The 21,658-nt window shown below is 47.0% G+C and overlaps 1 protein-coding gene and 1 non-coding gene across 4 annotated transcripts in view; both read left to right on the forward strand.

The window, feature by feature from the left end:
- RFTN1 (raftlin, lipid raft linker 1) overlaps nt 1-21,658 on the forward strand; it is a 204,253-nt gene that overhangs the window by 126,844 nt on the left and 55,751 nt on the right. For all 3 annotated transcript variants that reach the window (XM_066245356.1, XM_066245354.1, XM_066245355.1), the window contains exon 5: nt 14,129-14,435. In XM_066245356.1, the coding sequence (XP_066101453.1) occupies nt 14,129-14,435 (307 nt within the window). The remainder of the gene's footprint in view (nt 1-14,128; nt 14,436-21,658) is intronic.
- On the forward strand, nt 15,174-15,249 carry TRNAV-GAC (transfer RNA valine (anticodon GAC)). The gene has a single exon. It is a non-coding gene; the product is annotated as a tRNA-Val (tRNA).

Raw genomic sequence — 21,658 nt, forward strand, 5'->3', positions numbered from 1 at the left:
ATAAAAACAAAGGCAAGAAATGGAAATAGAGTACTGAATATAAGGGTTACTGGGCATTGCAGATAATCTTTAAGTGTAATTCTCAACAGCTGTAAATGCAAAGACTCCCCCGCCCTGAGCCAAAGGGGAGGGAACCCCCCTGTTTGTTACTCGAAGAGATCACATATCTTCATGAGATCTGAAACTCTCTCAAATCATTTTCATCTTCCAGAAAACCATCCCAGTGTTCTCCAGGGTATTTACAAAAGAACAATAAAACATTCATTTCTTTGCACATTGTAATGAAAACCATCCCCAAGTACTTAGTTGAACTGCTCTGTTTACCATGGGGGTTTCAAATGCCATTAGGACCGTGTTGTATTTTTGTTGGTCTGGAGTCATGGGAATAGAAAAGAGTTTTTAAACCGAGGGTTAAAACTAGGATAGCATTGATCCAACCGCACCATCTCAACATTTCGTTAAAGTGCCCTTCATTATTGTTTTGGAAGCCTATGTAAATCAGGGGAAGGTGGGGGGAAAAAATGTCACGAATCCTGGATGTTAAAGCAGTGTGGTGTGAAGGGAAACATCTGTTCCTGGTTAAAGTTCTTCAAACTTATGTTCTTTTGCCTCAGTCATTTAACTGTGGTGCTGAGATTTGAGTTCCATGAAGCCTCTAAAACTGGTTTTCCAGAACATTCACAGGAGTCTTAATAAACCCTTGAGGTTCATTGCTTCAATCTTATGATTCCAGGGTCACTGGTATTACCAAACAATAAAACTGGGGTTGTCAACCTCAGCAGCTCCAGGATTCCGAATTCTAGCTGCAATTTTTTTCCTTTCTTCCTCTCTTTCTTTTATTTATTTTTTATTATATTTTTTTTATTTTAGGAAATGCACTCTCTTACCTTAGGTAGTACCTTTAGGAGAGTACTTTAGGAAAGCCCAGTGGAATGCCCAGTGATGAGATGTTTTTTACCTCAATAAAACCTGCTGATACAAACAAATTATTTGTTGCTGCATATTCCCTTTTTCCTGCGGGGAAGATTGACCTCGTTTGTTAGGAGATTGGCGGAAAACCCAGGGGCTGCAAATAATTGTATTTTAACAGTGCTCTTTCTGTGATGTATTCCTGAACCTGCAACCCCCTTAATTTCTCTGGGCCTCAGTCCTTCTCTGTTAAAATGAATACAGGTAGCAAATGATGTGCAGATTTTCAAAATCTCCAATGAGTGTATTTGCAAAACGTACGGGTCTCAGAAGGATATGTCCTGAAATTATAGACTCGTAGAACTTTCCATTTAGAAGTAACCTCAGATTCCACAGTTTTAATCCCCTACCTATTTATTCCTTTATTAAACATGTATTGAGCACTGACGAGGTACGTGAAGCTGTTTCCGATGCTGGAGATACTGCAGGGAAGAAAGCAGACAATGTTCCTCTCCTCACGGGGATCTCATTCACCTGGGAGAGGCAAGCAGTCAGTTAAAAAAGAAATGTGGACATAAGGGATACGGCGAAAATTAAACAAAGAGATGCTGGAGCATGACCAGTTGACCATTTTTTAGACTGGTCATTGCAGATCATCTTTAAGTGTAATTCTCAATAGCTGTAAACACAAAGACTCTCCCACCCCTTCAGGGAAGGGCCATAAAGAAGAGGGAACCCACGGGGTCAGTACGTGGAACAGCATCCCAAACAGAGGTTGCTGCAAGTGCTGCGGTCCCCAGATGGGAACAACACTGAATGGTGAAGAAGACGAAGAGTAAGAAGATGGAGGGGAAGGAACAAGGTGTGGGGTAGGGTCCCCAAAGGGGAGGACAGGATTGCTGCCCAGGGTGGTTGGAAGGAGTGCAGCTCAGTCGAGTGGGCAGGGACGGAAGACCTTGAACCTTCCTTGTGACCCTAAGTGGATGGGGTTTGACATTTGTGGGAGGGGCCAGGCAGAGAAAGCCCAGGATATAACAGCAGGAGAGTGATGGAAGACACAGATCACATACAGGACAGGGGAGGATGAGAAAGAACAGTCATCTGCTTATTTTTTAAAGCAGCCTTCACTGCTGGTCCTGTTTAACTGGGGGACCCTCTGTCTCCGTTTGCTTGGACAGTTCTAGCTCAGGCTTGTCTTCACAGCATAATTATTAATAATTTAACCTTTTGCTTTCCATAGTGTCCTTGTTTGGATGCTGGGTTATCCGTAGTGTCACATGTTGGAGAACTGTGGTGCATCCCCTGTTAGTCAGCAGAACGCTTGCTCTCTCTACTTCTCGTCTCCCCTCTACCTCTCACGTCCTTTCCCTTGGCCAGAGAGGCTCTGTGTGACCTTTCCCACGAGCTCTGTGGAGACTCCCAGGCCTCCCGCCACTCTGTGTGCCTCTGCTCCACTCACTTCTGTTACCACCATCACCTCTCACCTCGATTCATACCGCATCCTGGGGACAGATTAATTTCCCTCGGGACAGGCCTGGTTATGTCACTGATTATGCTCAGAAACCATGATGGCAGCCCATAGCCAGCTGAATAAAAAGTCCAGTCCCTAAAGCTTCAATACTCTTCAAGATCTAGACCTGGTTTTTCACAGAATAGCAGAGAGCAGAGGATATACTCTAGTGAATACAGTGCAGAGCAGTGTAATAGGTAGGAACATGGACTCTGGAACCAGACTGCTAGCTTTGTGAACTTGGGCAAGCTTTGCAACTTCTCTGTGCTTTAGTTTTCTGATGAGTAGCATAGGGATAAAAAAAAGAATACCGACTTACATTGTTGTTATAAGGATTAAATGAGTTAATCCGTGTAAAGCCGTTAAGACAGCATTTGGCGTATGGTAAACACTCATTGAATCTAAGCTATTGTTATTGTGGCTTTTTGGTGCAGGCACACTGAAATTTGCTCTTCTCTTCTCCGTCTGCTCTACCATGTTGACTCTCTGCTTAATTTATGACACTTTCTTACCTCTTTGCCTTTGCCAGCCTTCGGGAAATCCTTCCCCCCCGCACCATTTCTGTGTACACAGATTTCACCTGTGGGTAAGGTTATTTTATCAACCGTGAATCTTGGCAGCTGCAAATCAGCAAACTGTGAGGTTTGCCGCACGTTCTGTGACTTTCCCACGAGACTGATGACAGTCTCTTTAATGCTTTGCTAACATAAATGTTGTGAGATTTCATTTACCCATTTCCTTCGTGGGTGCGCACTAGCCTTCATGGAAGCCTGGGATTCTTGGCAGACTGTGGGCAACGGCAGATTCTCCTGTAAGACTTCCCTTCGTGCTCCAACCTGGGTGACGGGAGCTCCCTTGGGCTGAGGCGCTTGCTTTTGCTCCAGGATCCCGATCGGAGCACAGGCAACCTCATACATGCTGAATTCTCCTGATGGGCTTCTATTGAGAGAGATCGGGGATTTTTGGGGTCAGTGAAAATCTGGCTAAGGTGACACTCGTCCACTCGACCATGTTGACTCTTCCCATTGTGCCCCCACCTGGTCAGGGTATAGATCTAGTATGCAAAATTCTCTGTGTAGTGCAATAGTGGGGGGTTGGACACGATCCCAGAAATAGTCTTAAAAAACTGTCTTCAGTTATATTTCAGTAAAGTTTGGGGGGAAATTTTTTGAGCAGACTTGATGGAAATATGCAAAGATCCCCTGTGTAAAGTGGAAGACTGTTGTGTCTCTGCGGACAGAATAACCCAGAGCACTGAGGCAGGCCCCATGTTGACCAAAATATAAGGGTGGGCAAATGTAGGGCGTGGTTGTTCATTTGGGAAATAATATAATGATAAATAATAATGCAGGAATAAATTGTTTTGCATACTCACAACTGTAAACCTACTTTCGCCTCCACCTATAGATCAGCATTGTTGTGATATGGATTTATTTACTTTGTTTCATTTGGCTTAAATATCAGTTGCCTTATATAACACTTGGCTTATATTCTCTTCATTTTAATACACGTGGGTACCGAAAACATTCCAGATTTTATTTCATATGGTATAATATATTCACATGATAGATGTTTAAATATTTGTTTTGTCCTGAAACTCCTCTTCTTCAGAGAGCTGCTTTGTTTCCACAGTGCAGCGGTATGATTTCCATGGGAGCCACCCTGCCCCTGATCAGGGCTGATTGGCCCGGAAGCAGATGCCTGACCTATGTTGAGCCAATCAGAAGCCTTTCCTGGTGTTTTTTTTTGTTGTTGTTGTTTTGCTCTGGATAACCAAAAAGTATAGGCCATTCTCTCTTCATTAGTGAAGCTATAAGCAAAAATACCTGGAAGTTGGCCATTGCCATATTTTCTGCTATGTAAAGAAAAGAGTTTCTAAATAAGAAGAAGGATACTAACAAATAAAGAAAAGTAAGGACAAAACTTGGAGATATTTCCTGACAGTGCTGGAGACGCTGATCCCAGGGCTTCCTAAAGTTCAGTTCTGGCCTCACCTTGCTGCCACTTGACTGCTCTTTTAGGTTCCGTTGGGTTGTTCCTCATAGGTACGCCTCTCCTTCCTCATTTCTCTTGTTTGCATTTTTTGTTTATACTTCTGACATAGACTGGGATGTTCTGGTGGGTTGGTTTTTAGGGGGCACTGAGGGCTGGTTGAAGATCTTTGGGCAGTGGGAGTTAAACGGCAGCCCTCTCAGTACTATTTATTTCTAACTCCTATACACTACATTTTCCCTGCATTATGAAATGATAGGCACAACCTAAGTGAAAGAACTGTGTCAATTAAAAGTGCTTATGAGGGGAAATAAGACTTCTTTTGTCAGAAACGCCTGCCCTGAACAGACCCACTAAAGGATGCGTTCACCCTGTGCTCCCACCAGAACAATGGACCCCACCTCTTCCTTTTATTTTTAAAGGAGTTTCGTTTTCTCAGTTCTTTCACCATTTCCTGAACTCCAGAACACCCATAGTAGCAGAGGAGAATTAAGGAATACCCTTTCCCCGCAGACCCCAGTCCTGCCAAGCAGTTGTCCCACAAACTGAGCGTAGACAGTTTGAGAGGGATAGACCCCACGCACTCTTTAGAGTTTCCCAGTTACCCCTTGAGGCAGACCAATGCATACCACATCCAAGAGGGCAGGGACACTGCCTGTTTGGCTCACTGTTCATTTCCCCTCATCGGTATTGAGTAAACAGTTATGGAATGAATTAATGGATGTTGTCCTCATTTTATAGATGAGGAAACTGAGGCTCGGGTCCATCAGTTATTGATTAGTAACAGAGTGAGTGGCAGAGCTGGATCCAGAGCTTCAGGTCTCAGACTCCTCGTCCAGGGCTCCCTCTGAGACCTTTCAGTCATTCAGAGGGAAAACCCCAACACCAGATGGGCTCTGTGCTCTTTCCTTGTGGCTCTGGAGTGACGCTGAAACCCAGCAGTGCATAGTGAAGCTTTCGGTTCCTGGAGCTACGTGTTAACATGTCAGAACTAAAGGCAGCTTCAGACTGGAGCTGAAACCCCTGTTATTTTTGAACTTTCCCTTTTCAGATGGCTGTATAAGAGTTTAGGTGACAGAAGCTGAGAAGGGTTGTGTGCATATGATAAAATATTCACTGTAAAGCCCCACGTGTAACCGTGCAACCCAGAACAGCATTTTTGTGCCTGTTCTTGACATACAGTACATGCCTCTGTTTGTAGGTTCTCTGCATCTGTCGTGGATCCCCAAACACTTTAGAATGTCAACAGTGACAGAATGGGGCCCAGGTGTTATGAGGGAGGGTCAGAGTGGGCAGTGGTCTGGTCTAGGGTGTATTTGGAATGTGTTTGCATGTGAGTCTTGGTCTTTACATTATATGCCTCTGAAACTATTGGTGAAAACTCTGTTTCTGTTACTCAGTGTTTTATGTTTCATTATGCTTATAGCAACTCTATCCAATAGAACTTTCTTTTTTTTTTTTTTATTCTTTTTTAGAGGGGGGGGAGAGAGAGATAGAGAGAGAGAGAAGGGGGAGGAACAGGAAGGATCAACTCCCATATGTGCCTTGACCAGGCAAGCCAGGGTTTTGAACCGGCAACCTCAGTGTTTCCAGGTTGACACTTTATCCACTGCGCCACCACAGGTCAGGCCCAAGAGAAGTTTCTATGATGATGGGAATATTCCATATCTGTACAGTCCAGTTCTGGAGTCACTAGCTACAGGTGAAACATCTGAAATGTGGCTAATGTGACTGAGAATTGATTCTTAAATTTTATTTGAATTTAAACAGCCACACTTGCCTAACGATTATAATAATGTACAGCACAGCTCTGTAGTTTTAAAAAGTTGGTAAATTTCTGATTCCCAGCATTAATTAGCTCATTAGTTATAGGAATTCCATTAAGTTTATCATAAAGTGAGAAACTGCTTATACCTTACAGATATGAAATCTACCAATTAAAGATTTTACTTCTCCTACCTCAATATGTGGTGAGGAAATTTCCTTTACTTGGGCAACTGAGACAATCGTCAGCCTCCTTATTGCGCGTGAGGCTCTCCGCTGGGACCTTGAATCAGTACCAGATTAAGTCCTAGTGGTCTTGTTTCTGTCTGGGGCGCGTGCTCTCTCACTGCCTTGTGAGAGCTCTTATCCATCTCTTCATTTCACACCCAGTCAGGTTTAAATTTAGAGACCTCCATCAGCCTGCCCTATACTATCTTACTCTCTTCACTCCCTTTACTGGCTTTCTTCCTGTAGAGTTAGAGTTCTCCAGAGAAACAGAACTAATTGGATTACAGTTGGCCTTCCATATCCTCAGGTTCCACATCTGCAGATTCAACCAACCACAGATTAAAAATATTTGGAAAGGCCCTAGCTGATTGGCTCAGTGGTAGAATGTTGGCCTGCTGTGGATATCCCAGGTTTGATTTCTGATCGGGAAACACAGGAGAAACAACCATCTGCTTTTTCACCTCTCCCCCCTCTTTCTCTTCCCCTCCTGCAGCCATGGCTCAATTGGTTTGAGTATATCTGCCCCAGGTACTGAGGATGGCTCTGTGGAGCCTCTCTGCCTCAGGTGCTAAAAATAGTTTGGTTGTAATCATGGCTCCAGATGGGCAGAACATCAGCCCCAGACAGGGGTTGCCAGGTGGATCCCAATTGGGGTGCATGTGGGAGTCTGTGTGTCTCTCCTTCTCTCACTTGAAAAAGAAGGAAAAAATATTTGGAAAAAAGTGAAAATGTATGTTGTTTCTGATGTGTACTATGTAGTTAGACCTATGATTGTTGCATTGGTACTGAACACGTGCATAGCGTTTACACTGTATTAGGTGTTACAGGTAATCTAGAGATGATTTAATGTATATGCAGGAGATTGTGCATAGGTGATATGAAAATGTTATATCACTTTATATAAGGGACTTGAGCATCCATGGCTTTTGTTATCCATAGGGTCCTGAAATCAATTCCCCACAGATACTGAGAGAAGAGTGCATCTATCTATCTATCTATCTATCTATCTATCGAGAGATACTGAGATTGAAATTGTTGTCATCTAAAAAGGAATTGGCTTATGCAGTTGTGTGAGTGGGCAAAGTCCAAAATCTGTAGGGCCATCTTGCAGTCTAAAGGTTCAAGTAAAAGTGATGGTGCAGTCTTGAGTCTGAAAGTTGAAAATCCAGCACTTTTCTATGCTGTTGTGTGGAGACAGAATTCCTTCTTCTTTAGAAAACCTCTCAATCTTTGCTCTTAAGGCTTTCAATTGATTGGGTGAAGCCCACCTACATTATGAAGCATAATCTGCTTTACTTAAAGTCAACAGAGAGTAGACGTTAATCACAGGTAAAGCATATCTTTATAGCAACATCTGGACTAGTGTTGACTAAACAAATATTCACCATAATTTAGCTAAGTTGACACATAAAATTAACCATGACACCTTCTTTATTAGATTCAGACAAAATGGTCTGAAGTTATCTCTGACCCTTTACCTACTCCCTCTGATATGACCTGTGGGTATTCTAATTCCCCTTGACCTGTAAACAGGAGCCTTTTCTGCTCGCTTTCCTATGTTACATAAAGAGCTTTCAATTTTACTAAAGCCAACCCATGTCCATTTCTCCCTAACTGGTTTCACCCTGATGGATGGATGTATTCTAAAATACAAATACATGTACTAAACTAGTATATATTTGCATTTATTAACAGCATGGTATTCATTTTGAGAGTAGAGTTAACAGACAAAATGTTTTAGATTTTTAGGGACTATCCCAATATTCTGTTATTATTTTTAATAAAAATGGTTCCTTAAATATACATCCAAAAATGGAATTTTTTTTTACAATGCACTGGGACTTTTTACAGAAAATTTTTTAATAAAGAAAATGGAAACCTTTTTCAAATCACAACATTCTTGATTTTAGGTTAGGAAAATATAGTTACCATTGAATTTGTTTTTACTCATTATAGAGCAATTGAATAAAATCTTAGTTTCTTCAGAAATGCTCTTATTTAATATTTGGTGCCAAAACGACCGTTTATTGCTTCCTTAAGTTTTGTGGGTGAGATGGCTACTAATGCAGCAGAAACAAGAAGAAGGTAGGTGAGGGTGTATTTCAGTTTAAACTAGTATCCAGCTGGGCATCTTAGCACAGGTTGGAGTGTATCAAATGGCAAGAGTCGTATTGTTGAAGGAGCTCCAGGCTGGATTTAGAATACTCAGAGTCCTACCCGGGCTTTACCTGTGATTAGCCCTGCGACGTTTGACCAGCTTCCTTTTCTGTAAGGTATTATTGAGAGGGCTAAAATAAGGCATGTTAAAGTTCTTAGTGGGAGAGTTGCTCAGTGTTAACAGTTGTTGTTTTAACTAATCAGTTGTGAGAGAAATTTTGTGGGGTATTTCATAACCAAGGTGACCTAGGTACTCATGATTTGATCCTCCCTGTTGTTGGGCTCCATGCTGATGAAGACCTGAAGTAACACTGGTGTCCAACAGCAGATGTTGAGCACCTAAGGTAACCTGATCTTAGCCGTATGGTGAGTGGGAGAGGGATTCCAGAAACACGGAGGAATAAATGTGGCCCCAGGTGGCGAGTGGATACATGGGATTAGGCAGGGGTCCCCAAACTTTTTACACAGGGGGCCAGTTCACTGTCCTTCAGACCGTTGGAGGGCCGCCACATACAGTGCTCCTCTCACTGACCACCAATGAAAGAGGTGGCCCTTCCAGAAGTGCGGTGGGGGGCTGGATAAATGGCCTCAGGGGGCTGCATGTGGCCCACGGGCCGTAGTTTGGGGGTGCCTGGATTAGAGAAAGGGAAGAGCTAAAGAAGATGCCAGTTTGAGAGACGAAGTCCAGGCTGGACCCCGTCAGCTGTGATCACTAGCCATATATGTCCGAGCCCCAGAGGAAGATCAGGGCTCTGGAGTTCACAGTTGGGGATAATGGACATATGCCTAGTGGGTAAACCCCGGGCGTATAGGAGGTCCCGATGGAGAGTGTAGAGTGATGAGAGCTGGTGGCTGAGGATGAACCCCACTAAATACCACCTAGTCCCCATCTGATCCCCACCATTATCGTGCACATGAGACTTGCTTGGTAAAGGTTATGAATGAACATGTGAGCAAATGAGTGGCTGGGAAACAGACAGGGCTTAGTTTGACAAGCCCAGTCAAATGACTTTATGAAAAAGAGAAAAGGAAGTGCCTATGCTAGAGTAAGTTAGAAAACCAAAAGTATCAAGGCCCCTCGGGTCTAACCAAACACTGGTGTTTAGAAACTCTAAATGCAGCTCTCTGGTTAACAAGGACTACTCACCCTTTCTGGTAAAAAAAAAAAAAAAAAAATTGGCAGCCTTTATCAAGCCTTGGTAAAGTGAATATCCCTTGACTCATTAATTCCACTTCCAGGAATCTACCCAGAGAAAGTAAGCAGAGCTGCAGACAAAGATTTATGCAGAAAAGATGCTTCGTATTCCTGAGACGGGAGCTTCCCTGGAAGGCTTGGGTTTGGGTGGATGGGGAGGGCATTTAACTTGAACCTATTTTATAAAGTTTTGATGCTATGTAGTACTATCGTGCAGGACACAAAATGTGCATCAACATTTAAGAGAAGAGATGAGCAAAGAAGTCTTGGGAGTTGCCCCACTCTTCTCTGCTGCTGGAGTTGCCTGAGTGGGAAAGCTGGGGATATTCTGGCCTGCAGGGTAAAGTGAGCATCTTTGTTGGCATCCATGGTCCGGCACTTGTGATTTCCGGCTCAGCCTCACTTCGGGGGCGTTCCTGGCTTCCTGTGATCACGTTGCAGAAATGTTTTGAGAAATTTCTTGAATACATCAGGCTGCTGTACACCATCAAGCCTTTGCCCGTGATGATTCTTCTCTCCATCTACATGGTCCCTCTCCCTTCCTTTCACCTGTCATCCGATTCATCCTTCACAGCCTCCTGCAGGTTTGGTCCCCAAATAGGCCTCGTCTAGCACAATATTTGAGGAGGAGGGGAATTGAATTTTCATGGTTAAGGTGAGGCATGAACACTCTAGTCCTCCCATACTCCCCACCTCTTCCCATGTGTTACAGCCCTGACCTTCTGTGAGACATTTTTCTCAGTCCCCCCTTTCAGGCAGAAATAATCACTGTCACCCCTGCCATTTCCATATCCTTTATATTAGGGGTCCCCAAACTTTTTACACAGGGGACCAATTCACTGTCCCTCAGACCGTTGGAGGGCCGCCACATACAGTGCTCCTCTCACTGACCACCAATGAAAGAGGTTTCCCTTCTGGAAGTGCAGCGGGGGGCAGATAAATGGCCTCAGGGGGCTGCATGTGGCCCGCGGGCCGTAGTTTGGGGAAGCCTGCTTTATATCCATTAGTGCATGTGTCTTATCACCTGCTATGAGAAATTTTGGGAATTTTTGGAATCACAGGTTTTTTCCAGTTTTAAAAGTAACGTGCATGCTCATTTGATAAAATTTGAAAAATCAGACACAAGTAGAAATATTATGTAGCTGTCATAATTCTGTGTCTATAAAGTGTAGGGTCTTGATTTTTTTTTAAGACATTATAATATAAGCATAATTGTGCTATGTTAGTGTAGTTCTTTTTAAAGTCTGCCTATAATAATTGGGTGAATCTTGAGAATTCTATTTTGTTGGGCTGGGCCAGTGTAGGGACTTATCTGGGGTTCTAAGCCAGGCCTTTCTGCCTTCAAACCTCATGGCTCCAGGTGAAACTTTCCTATAGTTGAGCCCTCAGTGGGACTAGTTTATCAAAAAAATTAATTTTTAAATTTTGATTTTTAGAGAGAAGGAGAGAGAGAAATATTAATTTGCTGTTCTACTTATCCATGCATTCAATGGTTGATTCATGTACGTGCCCCAACCAGGGATCAGACCCATAACCTTGGTGTATCGAGATGGTGCTCCATGCAACTGAGCTACCAGGCCAGGAGAGGGCCAGCTTTTTTGTTTTAACTGAATTTATTGGGGTAACACTGGATTAAATAATTATACAGGTTTCAGGTGCTCAACTCTACGACACATCTCTGTATACCATATTGTCTGTTCACACCCCCCCCCCTTCAAGTCTTGGCTCATCACCATTTATCCTCCCCAACCCGCCTTCCCCTCCCCCCTGCCCTTGGCAATTTCTACGCCGTAAGGACCAGTTTTTTAACATTTCAGCAGACATAGCTGTTTCTCTGTAGCGAGCCACTAGTAGCAGAGGCTGTTGTACCTGTTCCTCAGGCCTAGCAGAAGTGGAGAGGCTCAGACTTGCAGTTTGTTAGGGAGAAAGACTAGACTGGAGTCTAGTGGGGCTTGAGAGCTGAAACCCAGGTTTGCAGTTTGGGTTGAAATAGTTAAATGTCCTTCCTCTGGGAGCTATATCTAGAAATTGTTAATATTCTTTTTTTTTTAATGTAGAATTTTAGTTTTATTTTATTTTTGCTACAGGTTCAATGCATTGAGAAATTAGCGTAATGTGTTCAGTAAAAAGAAAAGCCAATCTTCTCAAACTCTTCTAAAGAAGAGTAGGCCGGCAGGATTATTTCATAAGCGGTTAGGATGGGAGAAGAAAAGGCAGCTTGCTCCGCCGCAGTGGAACCTGGGAAGTTAGCACTAAAGTGGCCCAGTTCCCAGGCTCTGATGCATTTAAGATGCCGCCTTCTCTTGCAGTTGACCACATCTGTCAACCTAACTGGATTATTTCACTTTAGCTCCACATAGAAGGGCTTTCAAAGATTTGTGCTTTAGCATAATGCCTTCACCTTCTATCAAGGGTTAAGAATATATAAGTAGTATAAGAAAAAAAAATGGCTCTTCATTGTCTATGAAACTGAAGAAGATAGATTTTGCACCATATCTTTACAAGAGTCATACAACAAATTTTTCTGTTCCTTACTAGTAAATTATGCTTATTTCTTACAGACTGGACATGTTCATTTGATGACTATAAAACCCATTGCCTTTCTCTTTTTTCCTATGTTACCAGGAAGCTCAGAGCTCTCTTTTGTATGCAGTAGTTTCCCTTAACCTAAGGTTCTTTGGTGTAATTATCTCCCTACTCTTTTCTTATAACTTTTGTTACCTTTGTCTTCTTTTACAAGCTTTCTAAAATAATTTCTAAAAGTAGATGTATATCACAGATTAATGAGTAAAAAATTTTCAGAATGGAAAGGATGATCTTCAGATTTCTTTCTAACTTTAGAAGAGTGAATTGACCTAACCATGAGCATGGGTGGGGAACACATGCATGTCCAAAACCATGTATGAACTTGATGCCTTGTGATATATCCACTTGGTCTTGTGACTAAGAGAATGAACCTGGGCCTGAGCCAGACCGGGCTTTGAGCACTGGCTCCTCACTGCTTGCATCATGATTTAATGTATCTGGGCCTCTGTGTCCTCATCTAAAACGGACATGTAATGATACCATGCGTGGTGATTGAAGAATTAAAACAATTTATGCAAAATGCCTGGCACATAGTAGGTCTGCCATAAGTGGTAACTACTATATATCTATTGCTACTATTGTGTCCAGCACAGGCTATACGTTATAGAGAGAGTGGACGGCGCATGTGCAACTGCCCTAGATTGTTTTCTAGAATGTGTGGTGTTGAACTAAAATGATCTTCTGCTTTGAAGTAAGGGTGGCTCATCTGAGCAGGGCTGCAGGGTTTGCTTCTCCCTCAGAGAGAGTAACTCCACGCTGGTATTTCTTACTCATTCCCAGATGACAGGAGATGATCACTGCAGAGGTCTCAAGATTTTCTGAGGTCGTCTACTGAGGGGTTGGTGAAGAAGACGTCAGACTGCTCTGAGATCTCCTTCCCCAGAAAGTCCCCATTTCTGGTTTTGGTTGGCTCTTGCTTGATTTTATTAGGCTGTTACTTTCTTTTCATTTTTTACTTATGACTACTACATTCAAGTGCCTGGGGAATTTTTAGGGAGAGGACAGTTAAAATGTGGCTGTTGGTCGCCCATTCTGCGGGTTTAGGAAGTGAGAGGGAAGTTACCCGTTACCTGGCCTGGATGGTGTGTATCGTGGCCTGAGAATCCCACCTGAGCAACACCTGCAGGCCAGCCTCAGCTGGGGCTGTGGGTACCACAGGGGGGGCACCGCCGAGCAGGTGCCTGTCCGACGTCCCCTCCAGCGGGAACGCGCTCGTCAGCTTTCGCACAGTGGTGATTCTCCCCACCTCTGCCCTTTGCTGCCAAAACGATTGTTTAAAAGAGGAAGCTCTCTGGGTCATAAAATGTCATCTGGTAGTTAGTATATGGCTATGTAGACCTCCTGGAGTATACAGTGGCCTGATTGCCAGGAAGTAGGTGATTCATCAAAAAAAAAAAAAAATTAGATGAAAAAATAAACTCTTACCAAATGAACTTCCTCTTTCAAACTCTGTTTGTTCCAGTTCATTTTTTAGGACCTTTTTCTAACCTCTTAGAAGAAAAAACATAACAGGGACTAGTGCAGAGTTCCAAGGAGAGGTAATCCCAGCCTGCACAGTTCCATGCTTTGCTTTTCCGTAGTTAGAAGGAACAAGGCCCGTGCTCTGAGTCCCCAGGCAGGGGTGGGGTGGAGGGACTAGAGGACACGGAGCCCCTGCCTGCGCGCTAGAGTTCCCGTTCACACCAATACCCTCGACGCCTGCAGTGAGGCGCGTGGGATGTGGCCCGCGTCCCACTTTGCAGCAGCATCCCAGTCACTTGGTTCTCTTTGTTCTGTTTGCCCGGCAGATCCAGGAGGCTGCAGGTCGGGGCCTGAAATTCATCGGAGTCATCCCTCAGTACCGCTGCCCCCAGGTGGACGCTGGGGGTGCTGGGGCGCAGACAGAGCCGGGCGGGGGCGACGGAGAGAAGAACCCCGGCGCTCCAGCCGGGGTGGACGGAGGCCCGGAGACACACCAGCACCCGAGAGGGGACACACCCGTCGCCGAGCCGCCCGGCTTGCCTTTGGAAGAGGGGCTCGGTGCCGAGTTTTCCGAGACAATGGATGAGCCCCTTCGGGACCCCTCCGAAGGGCGTGAGGAAGCACTCTCAGGAAGTAAGTATGTCAGGCCGGGGACTGGGCAGTAATCCCCAGGGCGTTGGAGGAGAAGGCAATGGAATGACCGTAGAGACAGCAGTCTGTCAAACAGGAGGCACGTTTGCAAGCACTCTTCTGGCCTCCTGACTGTGGGCTTACTGAAGCCGTGACTTCCGGGGAGGGCAGAACCACAGAAAGTTGACTTGTGGTTGCTCCCAAATGTCACGTTTGAAGTGGATTCCAGAGCGCGAGCTGTTGTGTCCCCTGGGCTCTTGTCCTGCCCTTGAGTTACCGGCTCTAACACAGGAAGTGCTAACGTGCCGGCCCCCCCGTGCGGTACGGTGAATATTTGCCTAAAGAAAGAAATCGAAAAAGCCAGTTGAGGACAAATTGTGCGGGAAACTGGTGATTCAACTCACTAGGCCTAAATACCCAGATTTCAGGGACTTGATGTCGTTGACAGATTGGTGCCAGGGAGAGAGCCGTCTGCCAAAGAGAGGCCACCAATATGTGACTCCTCGTCATCACCTTATAACGGCCACCAGAGCATTTACTTTAGGTTGGGGATTTCAAATAACAACACAACAGGAGTAACAGTTTTGACATTTGTTAAGACTTCCTGTATGTCAGGCCCTGTGCCAGTAAACATTGTATGTTACTGATCTCTTAATTCTCCCCTATAGCCTTAGGATTTGGGTGAGCTCTAATATCATTGCCCATTTTACAGCTGAGTAAATTGAGGTTTAGAGACTTTAAGCCCTGGCCGGTTGGCTCAGTGGTAGAGCGTCAGCCTGACGTGCAGAAGTCCTGGGTTCGATTCCCGGCCAGGGCACACAGGAGAAGCGCCCATCTGCTTCTCCACCCCTCCCCCTCTCCTTCCTCTCTGTCTCTCTCTTCCCCTCCAGCAGCCAAGGCTCCATTGGAGTAAAGATGGCCCGGGCGCTGGGGATGGCTCCTTGGCCTCTGCCTCAGGCGCTGGAGTGGCTCTGGTCGCAACAGAGTGACACCCTGGAGGGGCAGAGCTTCGCCCCCTGGTGGGCGTGCTGGGTGGATCCCAGTCAGGTGGATCCTGGTCGGGGGCATGCGGGAGTCTGTCTGACTGTCTCTCCCCGTTTCCAGCTTCAGAAAAATACCAAAAATATATATATGTGTGTGTGTGTGTGTGTGTGTGTGTGTGTGTGTATATTATTTGTTGATTTTAGAGAGAGTGGAAAGGAGAGAGAGGGAGAGAGAGAGAGAGAATGAGAGAGAAACATTGACTTGCTGTTCCACTTATTTATGCATTTATTGATTGATTCTTGTATGTGCCCTGACCTGGGATTGAACCCGCAACTTTGGTGCATCGAGACAATGCTCCAGCCAACTGAGCTACCCGGCCAGGGCTAGAAAGTAAACCTTGGTCCAGGCCGGAAATTGGCAGACCTGACATGTGAACCCAGGCAGGCTTAGCCACCATCCCAGTTCCCCTCTGTGCCTGGCCTTTCCTGTGTGATACTCGAATAGACTCACAAGGTTTCCTGAGGCTCTCCGTTTAGAGAGTGACATTTTTCTTTACATCCCCATAATTTCCTTTCCTCTTCTTTCATCTGGAAATCTAGCCAGTTCCTGGGAGTACTCATTATAATGAACGGTGTGGCCTCTTCTCGGCTTTGGAAGGTGAATGAATTAGTCACCAGACTAGCAGGAGGAGACCCCCCCACCCCCAGGCCTTACGAGACCTTTCTCTTCTGCCTTTTTGGATCATCTCTCTGGTTAATGTTATTATTTATTTACTAATTCTTGAAGTTAGCCTTAAATAAATGATGAATAATATAGATCATGCTTTGAGGATAGAAAAGAAGGTGAAATAGGTTTTTTGTTGTTGTTGTTGTTTGGTAATGTGTCAGTACTTTCTGGAAAGAAAATTGTGGGATGGTTCATTCTGGGAAGTCATTTGAGGACTGCCTCAGTTCTTGGGTAATATTAGGATGACTGTTTAAACGAGGCTTGGATCCCTCTTAAATACGGACCGAAGCAGAGCTCTGCCTTTGTGGCGTTTTTCACTGCTTGAGGTAGATTCTGCCACTCCTCCAGAGTAGCTGAGAGCACGTTCAGACCCTGTGTGTGCCTCCTAATGCGCGTCCAGGTCTTACCTCAGGAACCTCCATCTGTGCATTGCTGTTGGGCTGGGTGTGTGTGCTCTGAATCCTAGGGAGACGGCCTCCTTAGAGCCCTTCTCTGCCATCCAGGAGCTTGAGGGGGGGGGTAAGGGTCCAGGGCAGACATAGAGCCCCTCCCCCCGGGAGAAAGGGGCAGGAGCTGTGGAGACGCGGGTGCACAGTGGTCAGGGACCCAGACTCTGTTTACATTCTAAGTGGCTGTCTCCTGGCTCAGCCAAGACATCTTTCTGTGCCTCAGTGTCTTACCCTGTAAAAGAGGGATGGAATTGATGGGAGGCTGAATGAGGTGGACGTTTAAAGCACTCGGCACTGCTCGCCTCATGAAGTGTGAGCCACTGTTACTGGGGAACAGGTCGGTCTGGTAGTCCTGACCGTTGGCTTTCCCTTCTGTGTGGAACCTGGCTTTGAGAGAGGAGGCAGTTGATACTGAGGTTCCCTGCAGGAGTGTTCCGTTGTTTCCTGTTCCAGAATCCCCCTTTCTCCAAGACTTTTTCCAGACATCCTGCTTTCTGTGGATGACCCCAGGTAGAGTTACTTGGAGAGGTTTGTCCTAGGACCCACCCTTCCCCTAGATACCTTCTGCTGCACCTCCCTTACTTAAAGACTGAGACACAGAGAGACCCCTGAACACACAGAGACCCCTGAACACCAGCGTGTCCTGGCCTGTGTCTCATTTCCTTAAGCCCCCGTTCTCTACTAGAAAACTAGTTCCTGCCGGGCAATACGGGCTAACGTGTGTCTGGAGGTGGTCAACCCAACAATGGATGGGGATTTTAGCTGTGGAGCAGGGGTCAGGAACCTATGGCTTGCGAGCTAGATATGGCTCTTTTGATGGCTGCATCTGGCTCACAGACAAATCTTTAATTAAAAAAAATAACGTTAAAAACATAAAACATTCTCATGTATTACAATTCATTCATTTCCTACCGCTCATATTCATGGTTGCGGGTGGCTGGAGCCAATCACAGCTGTCCTCGGGGATAACACCAACTTTTTATTGGATAATAGGTAAGGTACACGGGTCGTTGTATGGCTCTCACGGAATTACATTTTAAAATATGTGGCTTTCTCAGCCACAAAGGTCCCTGACCCCTGCTGTGGAGGGTGTTATAGCTTGTTTTTCTGTTGCCTGCACCTGAGACTGGCCCTTATCTCTCTGCTCGGGAGGCCACAGGTCTCTGAAATTCAGGCAGCTCACTATTAACATTTTTTCTCTTTTTGTAGAATAAATGAGCCTTTGGATTTTTCTCATCAGTAAATGAACACTCAGGGGTTACTAGTGCCCACGTACGATCTTGTAGTGGATGGACAGATAGCAATCGTGGGGGTAACCCTCTAAGCGATCTAAGTTCTTCCTGATGTGTCATCTTGATTACATCTCACAATAGCTTTATGACCTAAGATGCTTTTATGCCCATCCCACAGATAAGGAAAGCCACCTCCCATGTTCTCGCGTAGTTAAATTTTATCTCATAGCTTAAGCATTCAGCCTCCTCGAAGGCCGTATGTCCAGGGACCTTGACCGCGTTGGTCATGGCCCTCATCTGACTGCAGCCTCTCTCCTAATCCTTTTCCTGGGAAGCCTTATCTTTTCCTTGTACCACCCCCCAACTCCTAACAAGCACCCCCCACACACAAGCTTCTCCTCTCTGCTGCTTCTATCCGGGCCCCCTAAGGAGGGTGAAGTGTTTTTACTCCTCCTTCTGCCAGGTGGGCTTAAATTGGCAATCACAGCAAGACAATTAAAAAATGTCCTGAGGGAGTCTCCCTCCTTCCCCTATATCTCCTCGTTTAATTTATTTCCTTTCTAGGGGGCCTAGGGGAGCCATCGCGGCTGCGACTGCTCAGGTAGGACTTGCCAGCGATTCTCCGTGGGGAGACAGGGCCGGTTGCCCCCACCCCATCCCCGCAGGCCCCAGGGAGCAGCGGCTCCGGTCCAGAGCTTGTGCCCCTCTTCCCTCCTCAGGCCCCTCCGAGGCCCATCATGTGGTTCTCTTCCTGCTTACTGACTTTTATTTCCTGGTTCGGGGGAATTTCCTGTCGGTTCTAGGACCTCACTGTGCAGCGATCACCTGAGCTGGCACAGGGACAGCCCCGTGGCCTCCACCAACTCCCCAGCCCCACCCCCCACTGCCCCCACGCAGCTCTGCTCTGAAGGCATTACCTGCCCCTTGGGAGGCATTTCCCTCCGTGGGGAGCAGGTTTTCCTCATCTGTCATGAACATGAGCGGGCCAGTGCAGGAGACCCGTGCAGGGGAAGGTGAGGAAGGTGTGGCCGGTGTCCACCTGTCCCTTCTCACTTCTCTCCTGCCCTCCAGTGCTCCCAGCTTGCTCTTCCCTCAGCGACTCTGTTGCTGCAGCTTCAGTCACAGAAACAAGGAGGCCCAGCAGGTTCGTGCAAATTGAAATTGTTCTTATTGTCACCAAAATAATAGAATACCTTCAAAGCACCGCCCTTCTGACCCTGTACCCACTCACTTAAAATGCTCAGAAATGCCAGCCAGAAACCCAAGCCAGTGATCTCAGCCGGCTCCTCGGCTGCGGGGATTCTCGTCGGTGGGCCTCCTTGTCAGGCAGCTCCCTGTGGGGGGAGAGAGAGGAGGTACCCTCCTGAGTCTGGCTTTTCTGCTGTGTGGCCCCCTTCCCTCCCGGTGTCCCCAGGGTAGTTCTACCCCGTGGTTCTGCCCCCTTCCACATCTGCCAACCATCTTTCTGGCTTTTCACTCAGTCCATTAACAAATATCTATTGAACTCCCACCTGTGGTCATCAGCTCCTGATTTCTGTGTACTGATGAAATTAGCCTCTTGTTGGATTTGGGAAGCAGCCCAGGGTTTGGGGTTTGAAAGACTCTTGGCTTTGCCACTTACCAGCTTGTGATTCTGGGGGTCCACTTCAGGCTTCTAGGCGCCGAACCGATGAAGATGGGGAGAGTCGGTGAGGCAGTGAAGGTGAAGGGCTGTTGTCAATACAGTGCGCATGCTGTCTGTACAGGTGGTTGGTTCCATGGTGTGCTGGGCCTGCCGTGGTTCCCACACGGTGCCCTGGCACACAGGCCTTAGCCCGGCCCAGAGGTACCTGCTGTTAGTGCCCAAGCCTGATCAAAGCCGGAAGCAGCCTTCTCCCGGATTCAGAAATCTAGACGGGCCCAAGGCCCTCTGCCCTCTCTTCCCACCACGATGCCCACAGCCCTGTCCTCCCAGGGCAAACCTGTCAGCTTAGTTCTCCCTGCCCGTGACCTCAGCAGACCCAAGTACCCCCTCGGTCCACCTACCAGACCAGGTCTGACTCCCTCTTGTTTTCCCATCCAGCTAACTCACCAGCCTCCCCTTCCTCCCAGTCTAGCCCTTGGAGCCCCGCACTTTCAGCCAGACTCTGAACCCTCTCTTCCCTCCAGCCCTGGAGGTCTCCTGGAACACCAGGACCTCACTGGCCCTCTCGCTACCTGCAAGTCACAGATTCTCTGGGGCCCTCACTGCAGACGGGCTGCAGACTTCCACCTCGCGCCTGAAGTCCTGCTGCCTGGTGCGGGCCTTGAACTGGACATCTGCCTCTGTCCTCCCTGCTCCCCTGGAGCTCAGCGAGGCCAGAGTGGACCTGGCTGGCAGGCGGGCAGCACTCAGCAGGCCCCATGCCTCCTCTTCCTCCCTTAGCTTTCTGCAACTATCTGGCTTCAGTCAAACTAGCAAACATCTGTGCATCACTTATCATGTTACAGGGACTTGTCTGGACACAGAGCATCTGACTAGCACAAGGCAAGGCCCCCCGTGTCAGGGAGGAAGAGAAAGACAAGACAAATAGAAGTATAAGGCAGTCTTGGACGCTTCTTTGGGCTGCTCTGTTGATCCAGGTCTTTGGCCATTCTCAGAACATTCTCAGATACAACGCCCTTCCTCCCTCGTTTGGGACCGTCTGTCCTATGTCTGGAAAATTCTTTGAGCTGGGGTCATGACAGAATCACAGAGCAACTGAGAAAATTTAAACAAACTTGGGGCTTCTTTCTGGAATCCCCTGGTGCCTGCTCATGTGAGGATGTGTGTTGGAAACCCAGCATATTGAAACATCCAAGGACATCGTTCAGGGACATTTTCATTTTCTCTTGGCAGGTTTTCATGTGAGTAGAGAGAGGACCGAGGCCAAGGAGACAGAGGGACAGAGGAGTTGACGAAAGGGTTACACATCTGAAATCAGGTCTCTCCCAATATTTCATTACTGCTCATGCTTTGGAGGCTCTTGGATTCCAGCACCATTTCCTTTCCTTCCTGAGGAATGTGTTTCTGTTTCTGGCTCCAGCCGTCCCCCCTGGGGAGGGTCCAGGCGGGAAATGACATTGATGCCAGCCCCGCACACTCACCTGGTGCGACCGTCCCTGTCCTCCCCTCCTGCCGTCCCCCCTGGGGAGGGTCCAGGCGGGAAGTGAGGGTGATGCCAGCCGTCCCCCCTGGGGAGGGTCCAGGCGGGAAGTGACATTGATGCCAGCCCCGCACACTCACCTGGTGCGACCGTCCCTGTCCTCCCCTCCTGCCGCCCGCCACCCCCGGCTCTCTCGCTTCTCCTTTTGGCCTTCCCCTTTTTCTGTTTCTGTCCTCATCTGGGAAAGTTCTGTTTCTGTCTTGCCACGTGTGTGGAGAATCCCGTGTGATCGACTTGTTGCATATATTCTGGGACTCCGGCCGCTTGCAGATTCCCCACTCACTTCTCCCACGTCAGGGCTGTGGCTTCTCTCTTTAATTCCTACGCCCCTGTGCTTCACTACAGCAGACCCCGGAGATGGTCATGCTCTGGCCCACCTTGGAGTCACCTGAAAAGAGCTTTCTCAGCCTCCACCAGCAGGTGTCCCCCAGAATGGGAACACATCCAGCAGGCCCAGAATTAATGTCCCAGGGGTGGTCCTCCCTCCCTGAGGTGAGAGGCCCTGGCTTCTAGCGATTGCCCGCTCTGTGCCCCAGGGCCTGCTGTCGCGTGTGAGGGCATTTACTGACTGGAGATGGCTTCCTGAGTCAGGCGAGTGGACTGAGAAAGGTCATTTGGGGTGGGGATAATGACTAGGCCAGGGTTGGTTGTTTAAAATCGAGGTGGCCCCT

The sequence above is a fragment of the Saccopteryx bilineata genome, chromosome 10, assembly GCF_036850765.1.
Source record: "Saccopteryx bilineata isolate mSacBil1 chromosome 10, mSacBil1_pri_phased_curated, whole genome shotgun sequence".
Taxonomy (NCBI): Eukaryota; Metazoa; Chordata; class Mammalia; order Chiroptera; family Emballonuridae; genus Saccopteryx; species Saccopteryx bilineata.